The following is a 15051-nucleotide window of genomic DNA, read 5'->3' on the forward strand; positions in this document are numbered from 1 at the left end:
TTCTCTGACGTTTTGAAATTTTCGTGCAGTGAAATGATGATCAGGCCCGGCTCCAGGGGTAGGTGACCTAGGTGGCCGCCTATAGCGGAAGATTTTAGGGGCAGCAAATGTCGAAATTGAAACATTTTTTTAAAATTTAGAGTATGAATATTTGTTTCAGTGCCATAAGATTTACTGCTTCACAATAATGAAAAAAAAAGAATGTGTACCAGTGGGGGCCGGGGTGGCCTGATCGGTAAGGCATTGGACTTGGGGCCGGAGGGTCTCGGGTTCGATCCTCACTGGTCGAAGATCCACTGTCGTCATTAATGGTGACTGGGCTAAATATGCTCGTGGTCACAATGTCCTCCAAGTGAAACGATACCTCTGGGGGTGTCAGACCAGAGAGTTATTCGGCTCCTGGCCTGGTTTTAAATTCTCGAACTGTCCATAGATGGCATCACCATCTATTGTGTTGTCTTCTGAAGGCAGGACGCCTGGCACGCAGCCCTTCATAGTTTAAGGGCCAGAGGTCCCTTTGGTAATTGATGTGTACCAGTGCTTGTGTGAATGGATATGTAAGACATACTTGAGAATTTAACTAGAAATTCAACTCAATTTTAGAGGCAGCAAATTGCGCGATTTAAGTCTTTTGAAAATGTCAGTATTTGTTTCTGTACCAAAAGATGCACTACTTTAATGCTAAACAGATAATTTAAAGTGGGAACCAGTGCTTGGATATGCAAAACCCAGTTTGGAATTTACCTAGAAACTCACTTTAATAACGCACGTTACTATTATTTTTATTTTATTAATATATTATAATTTCATATTACTATTACTATTTAATGGGGGGGGGGGGGGGGTGGTACTTGCCAATATCGCTTAGGGCGGCAAAACTGCTGGAGCCGGCCCTGGATGATGATCAATTTATCGTCTGCTCTCACCTGTATCCGGTTGTTCCCGCTGTCCCCGACGACGAGGTATCCCTGCTCGTCCACTGCCACGCCCCTCGGGTACTTGAACTGTGACTCCTCCCCGCCCTCGGTCCCGAACGTGCTGAGCAGGCGGCCGTTGACGTCGAAGGCCTGGACGCGGTGGTTGTCTGCGTCGCTCACCACCACGCGGCTCGTCGTGCTCACGGCCACGTAGTGGGGGTGGTGGAGCTCCCCGGGTCGGTGACCCGGACCTCCACCGAACTTGGTCACGAACGTGCCGTCGCCCTGGAACACCTGTAGGAAGGGAAGCTGTTATTTTGGTGCTTGACCATTCAGAACCAATATTAAATTCAAACCATAGACTAATAATAAGAGTAGACCGAGATATGGCAACCCTTTTGCTGCTCATAAACCAAACCATGTGACTGGTGGATATCCTAGCAACAGCGGGCGTTAATCGCAGCAGACGATCAACGCCAGCGCGAAATAAAATAAATAGAATTGATGGAACACGGAAGAATGATCTTTTATGGAGTCCGATTTGTAAATTTGTTATTCTAAGTTGTAAATATTTTGTTAATATAGTGAGTTTTTCGTTTAGATAGTATTGTGTATTTTCTTTAGTCAATTTCAATAACTCTCTAAGCAATAAAAGATGCAAGCGACCAAGAAGAATCAGCAAACGGTAAGATTTTTACCTACAGTTTCAATTTAAGATACCGATTAGTACATTTTTGCGTTAACGCAAAACGTTTACGCCATTTCGTTCACGCCAACGCTGACAGCTCCAAGTGAAATAAAAGTTACCGAAAACTGATCAAAAACTATTACTAATGTCAAAATAATGCATAACTAAAAGAAAAACAGTTCACTCTCTGCACCTGGAAGTTTTTTTTAATGAAAACACATTGTCTTAAAATGCATGCCGAGTGCCAAACTATAGATAATGCTGCCATCTAGCAACCATGCTGCCAAAGTCATCGCCAAGCCCTTTCACTAGTCACATGATACATCTATGAACCAATTTTCTTCATCAGTAAGAATGAGAAAGCTCGGTCTACTCTTATTATTAGTCTACGATTCAAACCATAAAGTATACAGGAGAGAAATACATCGATGCAGTATTAACTATTCACAACGAAAAAACCGGTGCCATGGGCAGCGAGACCAACCAGTAAACGGGCAAGCTTTCGGAAGAGTTATTAAAAAAAAAAAAAAAAGAAAGTGGAGAGGGAAATTTAAATAAGAAAATGCTTATTGTGAAAGTTCAAGCGGCGGATGCAGGATGCCTTTCGTTTATATGACGCAAACAGCTTTTGCCGTTTACTTTGAAGATTCGCTTATCCTCCCCGTTCAATCTGGTGGTCGGCGGAGACCGCTACGGGAGTTGTGCATCTAGTTATGCTACATCTATGAATGAGGGAATCTTCTGTGAGTGGGGCATCTGCAACATCTAAAAAAGGTTTAAAATTTTCACTTTTCCGTCAGGATCGCTGCAATAGATCGGGTAAGATTGTCTTGTGGTGGTGAGGGGACGGAGTTTGCATGGTACTAGAATCCCTTCTCTTCTCCCACGGCAATTGAGGGCTAAAACTCCGGACGATACCCCCAGAGTAATCTCGCCGGAGTGATTTATTGAAGCATTTTCCCCCCAATAGGTACTATTGTCAAATGTTTTGTGATCGAATTGTTTTTTTTAATGCTTTTGATTTCCTTAAATGCGATGTAGGGGATTTGGGGACTATGCGAGTGAGATTTTGTATTTCTAGACTGAAGGATTTTTGCTTTTCAAACGTTTCATATCTTAACTCTGTGTGCACCGTTATTTTGATCACTTTTGCAATTGGAAGTATGCATTAAGCTTAACGGTTGCGAAAATAAAGGTCTTGCTGGTGGTTAAACAGGAACACGCTGTATACATACATTTATCTGCAATGTATTGTTTTCTCTTATGCTTCAGGAACTAGAATATCGACGAGAAAAATTGTGCAAAAACTTCAGACGACACGACGCAGAGAAGCATTGAATAATGCATATTAGGATACACCTAATATACATTATTCCATTTAAACTTTCCATTTGAACATTTTAACGGTTAAGAAAAGACCAAGGTAGCGACCACAGTGTCGTTGGAGACATGATATTCGCAGGTTTAATAGGAGAAAAATGGAGAAGAATTTCAGGAAGCAGCAGAACTAAGTGAAGTCATCTAGGAATATTTTCTTTTCTTTCTTTTTTGAAAATGTGTTTCTTTATGCATTCTCATATTAAAGTGAAATTTTTTTTTTAATGAAAACAGACTGCTCAACGCACTCTGCTACATTTGTATGTTAACGTTCTATGACGAGATACAGACGTGGATGATGTTAACAGAAATTAGCGACGGAATTTAAGACTTTTCCATCTTCGGAAACAAAGACGAAATCATGCGTGGGTGTTAAAAAATAAATAAATGAAATAAAAAAAAAGCTGAAAGAATGGGGTTGTTTCCTTTAGTCAAAAGTACTACTTTTAGTCACTAAAATTGATAGAATAAGCAATGATAATAATAATAATAATAATATCCAACGAGAAAAAACTTTAATTTTCCCAACGCTTAATTTTTAATTCATTTTTTTGCATGCTCGATTTGAAAATAAGGCGTGGTCTTTATGACGTCACGCATGATGTACTTTGGCGCATCTGTCTACCGCATTTCCACGTTATGATAACCAAGAAGCGAATTAAATATTGAGCATTACGCTTGCTATCAGTCATATCGTTGCCAACACAGTAAAGAAGTTGTCAGTAAAGAAGCGAATTAAATATTGTGCTCTGTGAATGGCATTTCATCATTTGTGATGTCATCTGCAGAAACGTAAACAATAAAAGCGCACCGATTGAAATATATTTTTTTAAATATCAAACTTAGTCAAATTATTTAAAAAATGGTCAGATCCTATGTTCTTAAGCATGCTCCTTCAGAAAAAAATTCTTTTAAAATTTTGGAAACGACCCCATTGGAGATGGATGAATACGATATTTCTCCACCACGAAAAAAAAAAGTTTATTTCAATTCAGTGCTGGAATAAAAAAGAAAAAAAAAGTCCACACTGAGTAAACAATCATCTTCCACAGTTGAAGAGAATGACAAAACCGCTCAATGTTCCCTCCTAGCTTTGTAGATTAGTGTTTTAAACGATGATGTAAACATTCGCGTACACACACGCTAACACACACACACACACACACAGTGTGTGAGGAAATTTGAAACTTTTTTATCTTCGGAAATAAAAACGACATCGTCAGCAGGGTTGCCAGACATCCCGGATTTCAAGGGACAGTCCCGTATTTTGAAAAATTGTCCCGCGTCCCGGGGAACTTCCATACGGGACGGCTAAAGTCCCGTATTATAGCTAATAACAATATTTAACAAAACGAGACATTATTTTAAGGGAAAAAATAAAAGTAAAATAAAAAATGTGAAATAATGAGCAATAAGAAAATTGTGGCAGCAAACAACAAAAAATATTTTGTTTTAATTTAGTTTTTGTTTTGGTGACAGCCCGTGAGGAACCGAATGATAGCTTCCTCTTTGCTCATTGACTAATGTTGGAAATATATCGTCAATCGCAATGAAAGCAAGTTTTATACTTTGTAAGACATTTTGTAATATTTAATGCTTTATTACGAACACGATTGAATATTTCAGATTTATCATGAAGAGACGTTCTACGTTGGGAAGCATCCCTTAAAAATACACCATATCCATTAATTGCCATCAACCTCAAAAATATCACCCCCCCCCCTTCACTCCTAGAAGCCCGGTCCCGTATTTACAGTTCTTAAATTTGGCAACCCTGATCGTCAGTGAGTGCAAGATAAAGAAAATCTCCCAAGCACCAAAAATAATTGGAGGAGAGTGATTACGCTATTTCTTCATTCACCTCGAGAAAGAATTTATATTTTACTCGATTGAGTAAGTAATCCCGCTCCTGTCTCTCGATGGGAAGTAACGAAAACTGTGTCATCGTGTTGCTCCTTTTAAATGGCACACTTTTTCGTCTCTAATTTGTCCTCGTCTCGTTGGTACTCGATGTTTTTTTTTCTTCTTCGGAACTCGCTATTTTCGACCTTCACTCATTATCTCTCCTTTTTGCTCGTTATGCTTAATCATTTGGGGCTCTTTATGTCACATTAAGTAAAATGCATGAAATACTTTTCTCTTACAATTGTATGTAGCGTTCGTTGCAGCATCTTATGAAGACATTACTTTAGGGTTACTAGACGACCGGATTTCACTCAACCGTCCGGATTTGGAAAATGTCCGGATTTGGTGCCGGTAATGCAAAACTATGATTTAAAAGGAGCTGATGTGCGCCTCACATGACTTGCTTTTACTCCAATTCAATGTCATTTTCCCATTATTGGTAACTTGAATGTGATTCAATAGCTTACTCTCTAATTATCACCAACAGTGGCCAAATTGAAACCAGATTTAAGAAAAAAAATCGCCAAATTAGTCGCTAGGTTGGCGACAAAATTTGGCGACCTAAAGACTGGCGATATATCGCCAAGTGTCCGCCAAATTATAGCACCACTTGAGTTTATATCGAAATTAACAATGATTTCCCCCCAAAAAGGGGCAAAAGACCCCCTTTAGAACATCCAAATGCAACCAAAAGGGGAGGTACACAACTGGACACCACTAGAAGTCTACGTACCAAATTTCAACTTTCTAGGACATACCGTTCTTTAGTTATGCGACATACATACACACATCCGCACATACGCAAATCCGCACATACGTACATACGTACGTACATACAGACGTCACGAGAAAACTCGTTGTAACTAACTCGGGAATCGTCAAAATGGATATTTCGCGTGTCTATACGTTCTTAGGCACTTATCCACGTGTGGTCGAGTCGAAAAAAAAAAGCTTAACATTCATTCTGGGCTCAGCAAAATGGAAATTAAGGTCGATTTTTGAGTGAAATTTTTTTTCGCGAATACAATCCTTCCTTTTTTGTAAAAGGAAGTAAAAATAATAATGAAAAAAAAATTAATAAAAAGCAGCTTACATTTGAATTTTGACGTCTTGAATACAAATTATGTTTTTCGCAATCACGAATGGCGATTGGACCCTACTTGTTGGAAACCGATTAAAAACTTTACTCGGGATCGATGTTCCTAAAGCTCAATCAAGAACTCATGTGCAATTTAAACGCAATACTTTAATACACATTAATAAAACATTTGCAGGTAAAAACCATCTATTGCTGTGACAAACATAAATGAACTTGCTAAAACTAAACTAAAAACTTTGTTCCATCAATTCACAACTCCAGAGCCCGAATACGCTACCTGGCGGTGACTAACAAAACTAAAGAAAAAGGTAAAACATTCCATTCCACGTGTTTTCTTTGGTGTAAATTACAAGGCTTCAGAGAGTTTATGGTGTAATGTAATTTCAGAAGAATAGAAAACAAAACTAACACAAACACGATGAAAAATTACTGTCATTCACTAAGCGTCAAAGCAAGTCACAAGTTACGGCGTGCGTTTGTTTTACCTTTTTCATCCGCCATTAGACAGTGACTGCAGCGCCCCTATTGTTTATTGGAGTTGCGAATTTTAAGAAAACTCCTCTGTTTCCAAACGAAGAAATAAAAAGTTAAACAAATGGCCAAGGCCTTACTCGATTACTAAATATTTACAGTTCAGATTCAACACTACTCGTTCGGGTCCTTGTTTCTACTAATGGAATAGAATGGAAATGGCCAAGAAATGTGCACGCGTCATATGATGACTGATGACTTTCTAGAATAGATATTTCCATTTCTTATCTAACTTAATTGATGGGAATTAGTAATCTGAAAATTTAGATGAAGTTTTGCTGCTTAAGTTCATTTATACAGGTGTTTTTTTCTTTAAAAACTCAATTTTACACAAAAAAATCCTATTTTTTTAAATAAGGTATGCTTGAGTTAAGCTCTGAAAAAAAATATTAAAAAAACCAAACCGCAACCGATATGCATCTATGAAAACGAAAGTTTCGCTCTCTAAATAAATATTATAAACAACCGCTGTCATTGCAATCTGAAATATCAGAGCAACATCAACATTTGCCAAGTGAGTATAGTAAGCACTTCGTGATTGCTCAAAAATCAAAGGGGAAATTCTACTCCTCGCTGCAGAGTTTGCTCGAACCAGAGTTTTCAGGTAGAAAGCTGTGAAAATATCCGTAAAATACACACCGGGTACACATTTGCGTACCTTTGTAATGCTAATCTAGTGTTTCACCACTAAGTCAAAAGGACTTGACTCCAAGGCTGGGGGACAAAGTTGGTTGGTTGGTTCTACTGAATTTTGAGGCGCAAGAGCATAATCAAAGAGGCTATACTGCGCCAAACAATAGTGCGGGAGTCGAAAGAGAATTTAAAAAAAAAAATACGAAAAATGCAAAACAGTTTAAAATATAAAAGAGGACCCAAAAGTTTCAAATCTTTTGTATAAATGAATAAATAAACGTAATTTTGAATTAACTAACCGAAAAATACAAGATATATTCCGAAAGTAATGCAATTGAATTTCCCGGCCCGCTTTTAACGGTCGGAGTGGAATCAAACTACTTGGGTTAGGTCGGGGGGACCTTAAGGTTTTCCGGAAAACCGTTCTCAATGTTCTCCGAGCTGTGGCAGTGACTGGACGTCAGTTAATATTAACCTCTGCGCACCGACCGTGTCAAGGAAGAAATGGAACGCGATTGAGTTTTGTTGCTAAACCAACAAAATCTCTTGAGGAGACTAACAAAATGATTCGTGAGGCTTACGAGGGCTCTTCTCTGTCTTACTCACAAGTTTTGAGGTGGTCAAAGACCTGTAAAGAGGGCCGGGAAGAGGTTCAAGACGAACAACGCTCTCGGCTGCCATCAACCAGCAAAACCGACAATAATGTGGCTCGTGTTCGTCAATTGTTGGACTTTGACCATTGATTGACCACTATGATGGTTGCCAATGAACTCTGAATATGTCTTCTACTGCCGTGTTTTGCATTGTTACTCAAGATTTAGTGATGAGGAAAGGCCGTGCCGAAGCGCCTTGCCACAACGCGCTGCGATTCCGCACGTTCCTAGCTAAACACTAGGTGAAAACGCTGTCCTGACCCCCCTATAGTCCTGACATCGCCCCGGTAGACTTCTTTTTGTTCCCTCGCATTAAGGCAGACCTGAAGAAATCCGTATTTCATCCATAGAAGAGATCCAATCAGCCGTGACGAAGACCTTGGGCGAGGTCCCCAAAAACGCCTTTCAGGGCTCTTACCAGTCATGGCAGAGACGCTGGAAAAAATGTGTAGAGGCCCAAGGACATTACTTTGAAGAATTTTAAGTGTTTGTGCAAATCTGTTCAATAAATTACTTTAAAGAAAATAATTGCATTACTTTTGGAATGGACCTTGTAGACTGAAACAAGATTTTGAAAAACAACAAAGAACACAAAATAATGACAACACAAAAACAAGAAAATTGGAGCAACCGCTAAGCTACAGTCAAAAATTCTATCTCTTGAAGGTAATAAAACAGTTTTGGAAAGGGGCAAGCAAGGATAATTCGTTCGCCACCTGTTGCAATATTACTATAAAAAAATTACGTTGAATGACATACTGTTAAGGATCCGGTGCAATTTCAAACTTTCTTCGAAATGATGACACAGATCTTGAGAAAACACAGGTGATTTATTTACAACTGTGTACAAGAAATATCGTTAGCAACTGCTAAATTAACCATAGCAATTAGGCAAGATCAATTACCACTGTAAACTCAACGGTGACACACGTATTTACATCAAAATACGCAAAAACGCAGCGGAAAGGCTAATACACACTTTCCAGAGCAACGACTGAAACGAGACTAACTGGTCACGCTGCTGGCCGTGGCTATTTATAAATCCTAGAAAAGTTTCCGAAGTATTCCATTCAGAAATTTCTACAAAGTTCTACCAATTTCTCATATTTTCTTTTTATTCCATTCGCAAATCTTATCATTCAGAAATGGGGGAGGGGGGGACCAAATACTTCATTCGAATGTAAGGGGGGTTGTGTGTTTATTACAAGAAACTTTTTACAGGTTACGTTACTAAGACATTTTTAGATGAAAGATAATGGAATAAACGTCAAAATCAGCCAAATTACAACAAATTAATCATAAAAATAATTACTATTTACAGAATTTGTAACAATACCTGTATTCTGTGATTATCTTTATCACAGACATACACGAATCCCAGATTGTCGGTGGCCACTCCCCAGGGATAGCTGAATTTCCCGTCTGCGCGACCTTCCCCTCCGAACGCCCTGACGAATCTTCCTGTGGAATCGAACACCTGAAGTCGGTGGTTGTAGCGATCGGACACGACATACTGACCGATTCGGTTGCAGGTGACCGCAGCGGGGGAATCGAACTCTCCTTCACCCGTCCCATAACTGCCGAAAGAGTGGAGGAATTTGCCATTGCCGCTGAATACCTGCAAAAATTTAGAAGACAAATAATTAGTAACCTATACTTTTCCTCATCTTTTTTATTCTTAAAAATGATATCACCGTTTTAAAAGATAATAATTCAGAATAATAAAACCCTTGTTTCTTTCTTTCTTTTGTTTCTAGAACAAAGTTTTGAAAATGTTTTTATAGTAGTGCCCTCGTCAGTTCAAAAAGAATTATAGTCTATGCAACGAGAATCGGCGTATCAAGGCCAAATAATTTTCCCACTCTCCCCTCAACCCCTACGTTGCTTTCGAAACACATAACATTTGCAAAAGTAACGTTGGAAAAAAGCTGTAACCATGACAACCAGAAGGGGAAAAGGATGGAGAGTGGGAAACTTATTCGGCCATGACACGCCGATTCTTGTTACATAGACTACTGTTTAGTATGAGATACGATTCCCGTATAGCACAATGACTAATGCAAATGTGGCACGTTATAACGCATTTGAGACGTCACAATTCCATCACTTTGCAACTGTGACTTTTATGACTCACAGTGACGTCTCTAACTTATAGGTGTAACATGTTGTGCTCTCTGGGCAGTGGAACCTTACGCGTGTCATCTGAGCTAGAGAAAATGACAGTAGGTATAATAAGGAGGTTTTCAACAAAAAATATGCCTTAATTCGTTATAATGACTGCATTAGAATACCATTGGAAAGTCGATTCTTTTCAATTTGCCAAACTTTAATGTTGTAGCGATCGAACTAAATAGCATCCAAACAACGTTCCATTAGCGATTTTTACACAAAAAACTAAACGTTTTTGAGTAATCGATAAATTTTGTGAATTTTGCTCTTAAGCAAAAGATTTCCCACGAAACATCAGAAAATCTAAATTGTCAAGTCCATCAAACAGTTTTCCACTCAAAGTTGTGAAGCAGAATGGGGAAGTACCTTCCATTATGGTGGATAACTTAAGTTAAGCATATTTCAATTCTGCAGCCATAAAGTTGCTTGGCATGTGTTATTGCTATTGGTGGACAACTTTGACGCTTGAAGCATCGAGTCGTTTTCATGTGTTAATAAAGAAAAATATTCTTTCTTAAAGTTCCGAATTACCAAACAAGTTTTCAATTTAAGAATCGTTTGGACGCAAACTCTGTCCAGCGAAAAGATAGATCGAAAGTAAACAAATAAACTGCGACTGTCTACCTCTGACAAGTTGAGCTCTGCTTGCGGATTTAGTTTGCAGTGTTATTCCCTATTTGGCAAACAATATAATTCGGGTAATAGGTAGCAAGCGGTACAGGATTTTCTCGCCAATAAAAGGGTTGCAATGGTAGCGCAACTCTGCGCCTAACAATTCCTCTTCTCACTGATTGCTCTCCCTTGAAAGAAATGGACTTGCTCAAGGTCATAGCTCAACTTCTCAGAGGTGAACAGTAGAAGGTTTGCTTTTGGGGGCTTTCTCTGTAACATGAAAGTAAACCAATACTCGCCGTCTTCTTGGAGCTGATTTGTTATTTAACACGCTAAACACGTGGTTGATGAAGCCAAATGGCGTATGTCTTTATTTACATTTAAAGTTTGGGCAAATCTAACGTGGCAACGTTATGTGTGATACTGTGATCAGGTTCTGCATAGACTTCCCAGTGCTACCAGGTTAGATTTGCCCGACTATAGTCCATCTTTCCCGTGAACACAGTATAGTTGTATGGATATTTATACAGGGAGGTAAACATTACAATCCTCATATAAACAATAGCCGATGATCGAGTAACCGCGAGTTTCAACAATGAAACTCGCGCCACTGCATGATCATCTGATAATATATTTTGGTAATGTTTGACATGCAAGAAAAGGCTTTGTTGTGACAAGGCTGAACTCGATCCGGTCACTTAACTGTTTTACTGGTAAGACAGTCATTTCAGAGGAATGAAGAAACGAAAAAGCGGTTGAAAATTAACGCTATCCACTGAAGTTTAGGGTTCCTTCACTGGAGTTCCGGTTAAAATTTCAACTATCAAAATATCACCAAACAGGCAATTGCTTCGTTCAAATGTAGAAGAGTAGAAGCAATTTTCATTCGTCCTACCTTGACGGGGGACTTTCTAGTAAAATTAGAAAAGTTTAACTTCTCACCTGAACTCTGTGATTGTTGCTATCAGCAACAACAATTGTGTTGTCGGGCCCGACGCAAACTCCTCGAGGCCACGTGAAGTGTCCATTCTCAGTCCCCCTCGAGCCAAATTTAAGGGAGGTCTTTCCCTTCTGCATGTAAGTTCTCCTTGGCATGCTGAAGCCTCTCGGGGAGCTGCTGTCCCCTCGATTCCTCCCATAATCCCGCCTTCTCGGGGGATGGTCGTCATCCGAACTGTCAGTTCCGCTTCTGGGGGCTGCCAGGGAAGCGGAAGTCATGGAGCGCACGAGTCCACTTCCTGTAGTTGCCGCCCTTCCGCCAGCGCCATATTTGTTTTTCAAGTACTGAGACCAACTGTGAGGAACTGGAGGCTCTTCTGGACTTTTGTCTTGTGTCCTTCGAGTGCGGTAACGGTTTCTGATTGCACTAGAAAATAAAAGATACACTTTTCAAAAAAATGTGAAACACAATAAAAATTTTTTATTGGTTAGTTGCCAAAATGTAAACCAATAGAACTTGCATTGCATTACTTAACTGCACATTCATTAAAATTTCTGTCATGCTTCATCATTAAATGCAAAATTTATTATGACAATTATTATTATTGTTATTTATTTTTGATAATATGCTTTAAGAACTTCAGAAAAACATTTTAATTAATGTGAGATAGCTGAAACTGAGATTCAAGTTATGTTCTATTGCAGGTCATATTCAGGAATGCCCCGATGAGAGGTCACATGATGTAGGACCGTGGTTTCAAGCCTACAGGTTTACTTCCTTTACCTTTTATCTCATCTCGAAGCGTCAGATACTTAATTACCGATTGTAACCTTCTGATTGCTTGAATAAGGCTCCAGAAAATAGTTTGGGTGTCTAATTGAGGTTGGAATCAGTTGGTGAATCCGAACATTTGCTACGTTAGTTCAATAGTTCTACAGTTACCAAAAAAAAAAAAAAAAAAATCAATCAGCAACATTTCCTTTCTTCTAATTTTGCAATTAACGCTGTTTAGCATAAAAAGATCCGACACATAACCTTACGCCTGTCTTGTCTAGTGGTCAGAGAAGTCCTTCCTTTGTGTGAATGTGTTGTTATGCTGTTAATGGTTGCCTTCCCTATAGACGGGTCCCTATGGCATGTGTGTACTGTGGAAGTCGGACTTCACACCAAATTACGGTACAGTTGGAAAAGTGAAGCTGCGCACCCCACATTGCCAGCCTAGCTGGCACACGACAACAACAACATAACTTAACAATTTAAAAATATTCGCATTCAATTCCGCGTCCTTAGTGATGCCACATTTCTGCAAAATAACATTTCTGTAGTCTTCAGGAAGAACTTTCAATGCCTACCTCAACGTGTCCTCTTCGTTGTCATCCTCAGCGGGGTAGAGATCGTGTGAACTCTTGCTTCGAGCAATACGATTCCTTCTGGCTGTATAGCTGTCCTCGGGGCTTAAATCCCTTGCTGCTGTTCGACTTCCACCAGTAGTTGGCGAAGTTATGCTGGATCGACGTGTTCTGTCCAGTATGCTGGAGTATTTCGAATTTCGTGCTTCTGGCTCAATCGCAGCGGATGTCTTTCTCCTGTTAAAGGAAATGCCATTTTTTAGCAGTCACTTTAGGCGAAATTGAGCCAGTGAGAAGCAAAGGGCACTAGCGTAACTAGGGGTTGGCAGGAGTGGATCTCGCCAGGGGGCGGCATTTCGACTAATTAAAAAAAAAGTTTTTTTTTTTTTCATTTCTACTGTGCCATGGCACGGCGCAGTAAGCATCGACATATGTTGCGGAGGTGCATGTTCAAAATGGTAGTTTTTGATTATTACTCAGAAAGAAGGAGAAAAAAAAAGATATTTTATCTTTTGAAAATATTGCAATTCACTACAGTAAACCTACCTTGAAGACACTACTGGTTCCTCCTCCTTTCGTATAGCATCTCTCCAGCTCCTCCTTTCTTTGTTGTCTTGTCCCAAGATCCTCGCTTGAGTGGATGCGCTCTGCTTGCGAGCCTGGGCACTCCTGGCAAGGAGGGTGTTGACCGACGGACTGATGTCTCCTTTTCTGGCAGCTTCGTGTTCAGCAGCTTCGCCGTCACTCTCGCTGCTGCTGCTGCTGCTGCTCGAACTGCTGGGTGGAGTTGCAGCTCGCGGAGGGATGTTCAACCTTAGGCGCGGTCGTTCCTCGTTCCGTTTAGAAGCTAGGGTTGAAGTGGTCGTTGTTCGACGTTCTGGCTCGTCGTGTTCCAGAGATGACGATTTAGTTAGAAATGGTCGATTCGGTGGCCTGAGAGTAGAGTTTAAGTGCACTTAGCAAAAGTTGGTAACCACGTTTACGTAAAGCAATACGGTAAAGAAACATATATATGCACTTAGCATGAGTCGATATTGAAAAACATGTTAACATACAGCCGTCAGGTAAAGTAAAGTATGTATGCCCCGAGCACACGATGTTGACGTAAAGCCATCAGGTTATCTTATGCATACATGCACTAAACCTCAAGCTCTTACAAATGTTAACATAAAACCATCAGATTATCTAATGTATGCATGCACTGAACCTGAAGCTGATAAAAATGTTAACATAAAACCATCAGGTAAAATAGGTATGCACTTAGCACAAGTTAATAAGCATGTTAACATGATGACATCAGGTAAAGTAAAGTTTGCATGCACTGAGCACACGTTGATTAGCATGTTGATTTAAGTCATCAGGTAATGTATGCAAGCACTAAACCTCAAGCTGATAAAAATGTTGATTTAAGTCATCAGGTAATCTAATGTATGCATGCACTAAACCTCAAGCTGATAAAAATGTTAACATAAAACCATCAGGTAAAATATGTATGCACGTAGCACGAATGGATAAGCATGTTAACATGATGCCATCAGGTAATAATCATTAAAATACACTTAAACTTTGCAAGATGTTTTCATTCAAATGCTACGCCTATGCTTTAGAATCTTTAGCTGCAAAGATAATCGGTGTTGTAAAGCACAACTTCCTGTTCGTTCCAGAGTTGTCGCATTCTCAAGCCACGGTCAATTTTGTAAGGACTCTTATCATCATCCATCAGAGACAATATAAGCAGTAGAAAAGACGATTTTAGTTTTACAGAGGCGAGAAAAACACTACCTTGGAAAAAAAAAAGTTCCAAGGGTAGGCTTTGGCAGTGTGAGCTTTCCTTTGAGCGGTAGAAACGTCTTTGAGAATGAACGTTTTAATTAATATCTCCGCTAGTTTAAGTCGTTGGTAAACGAAAACTGCCTAAACATGATGACAGAAAAATTACGAATCTATCGATACCTGGTTCGGTCGGCAATTCTCTGACATTCGGAAGAAGTTACAGTGACATACTTTGATATATAGGTTGATAGTACATAGAGTTCTCAGTTTTTAATAGTATGACTAGCTGCGTCGCCCGGCTTTGCACGGTCCACCTCGAAAATAAAAGTTATGTCAAGTGACGCGAGTTCAACACTCAGGCTTGAACCAAAAAAAAAAAAAGTCAGTGAAATTGTGCGGCAGATT

At 39.5% G+C, this 15051-nt stretch overlaps 1 protein-coding gene across 1 annotated transcript in view; it reads right to left on the bottom strand.

Moving 5' to 3' along the window:
* LOC129224035 (RING finger protein nhl-1-like) overlaps positions 1 to 15051 on the bottom strand; it is a gene marked incomplete in the record, with an annotated part of 53195 nt that overhangs the window by 5698 nt on the left and 32446 nt on the right. Inside the window, 5 exon segments of the mRNA XM_054858433.1 lie at positions 931 to 1211; positions 9140 to 9421; positions 11527 to 11950; positions 12877 to 13110; positions 13420 to 13806. Of these exon segments, the coding sequence (XP_054714408.1) occupies positions 931 to 1211; positions 9140 to 9421; positions 11527 to 11950; positions 12877 to 13110; positions 13420 to 13806 (1608 nt within the window).

The sequence above is a fragment of the Uloborus diversus genome, chromosome 6 (genome assembly GCF_026930045.1).
Source record: "Uloborus diversus isolate 005 chromosome 6, Udiv.v.3.1, whole genome shotgun sequence".
NCBI classification, from domain to species: domain Eukaryota; kingdom Metazoa; phylum Arthropoda; class Arachnida; order Araneae; family Uloboridae; genus Uloborus; species Uloborus diversus.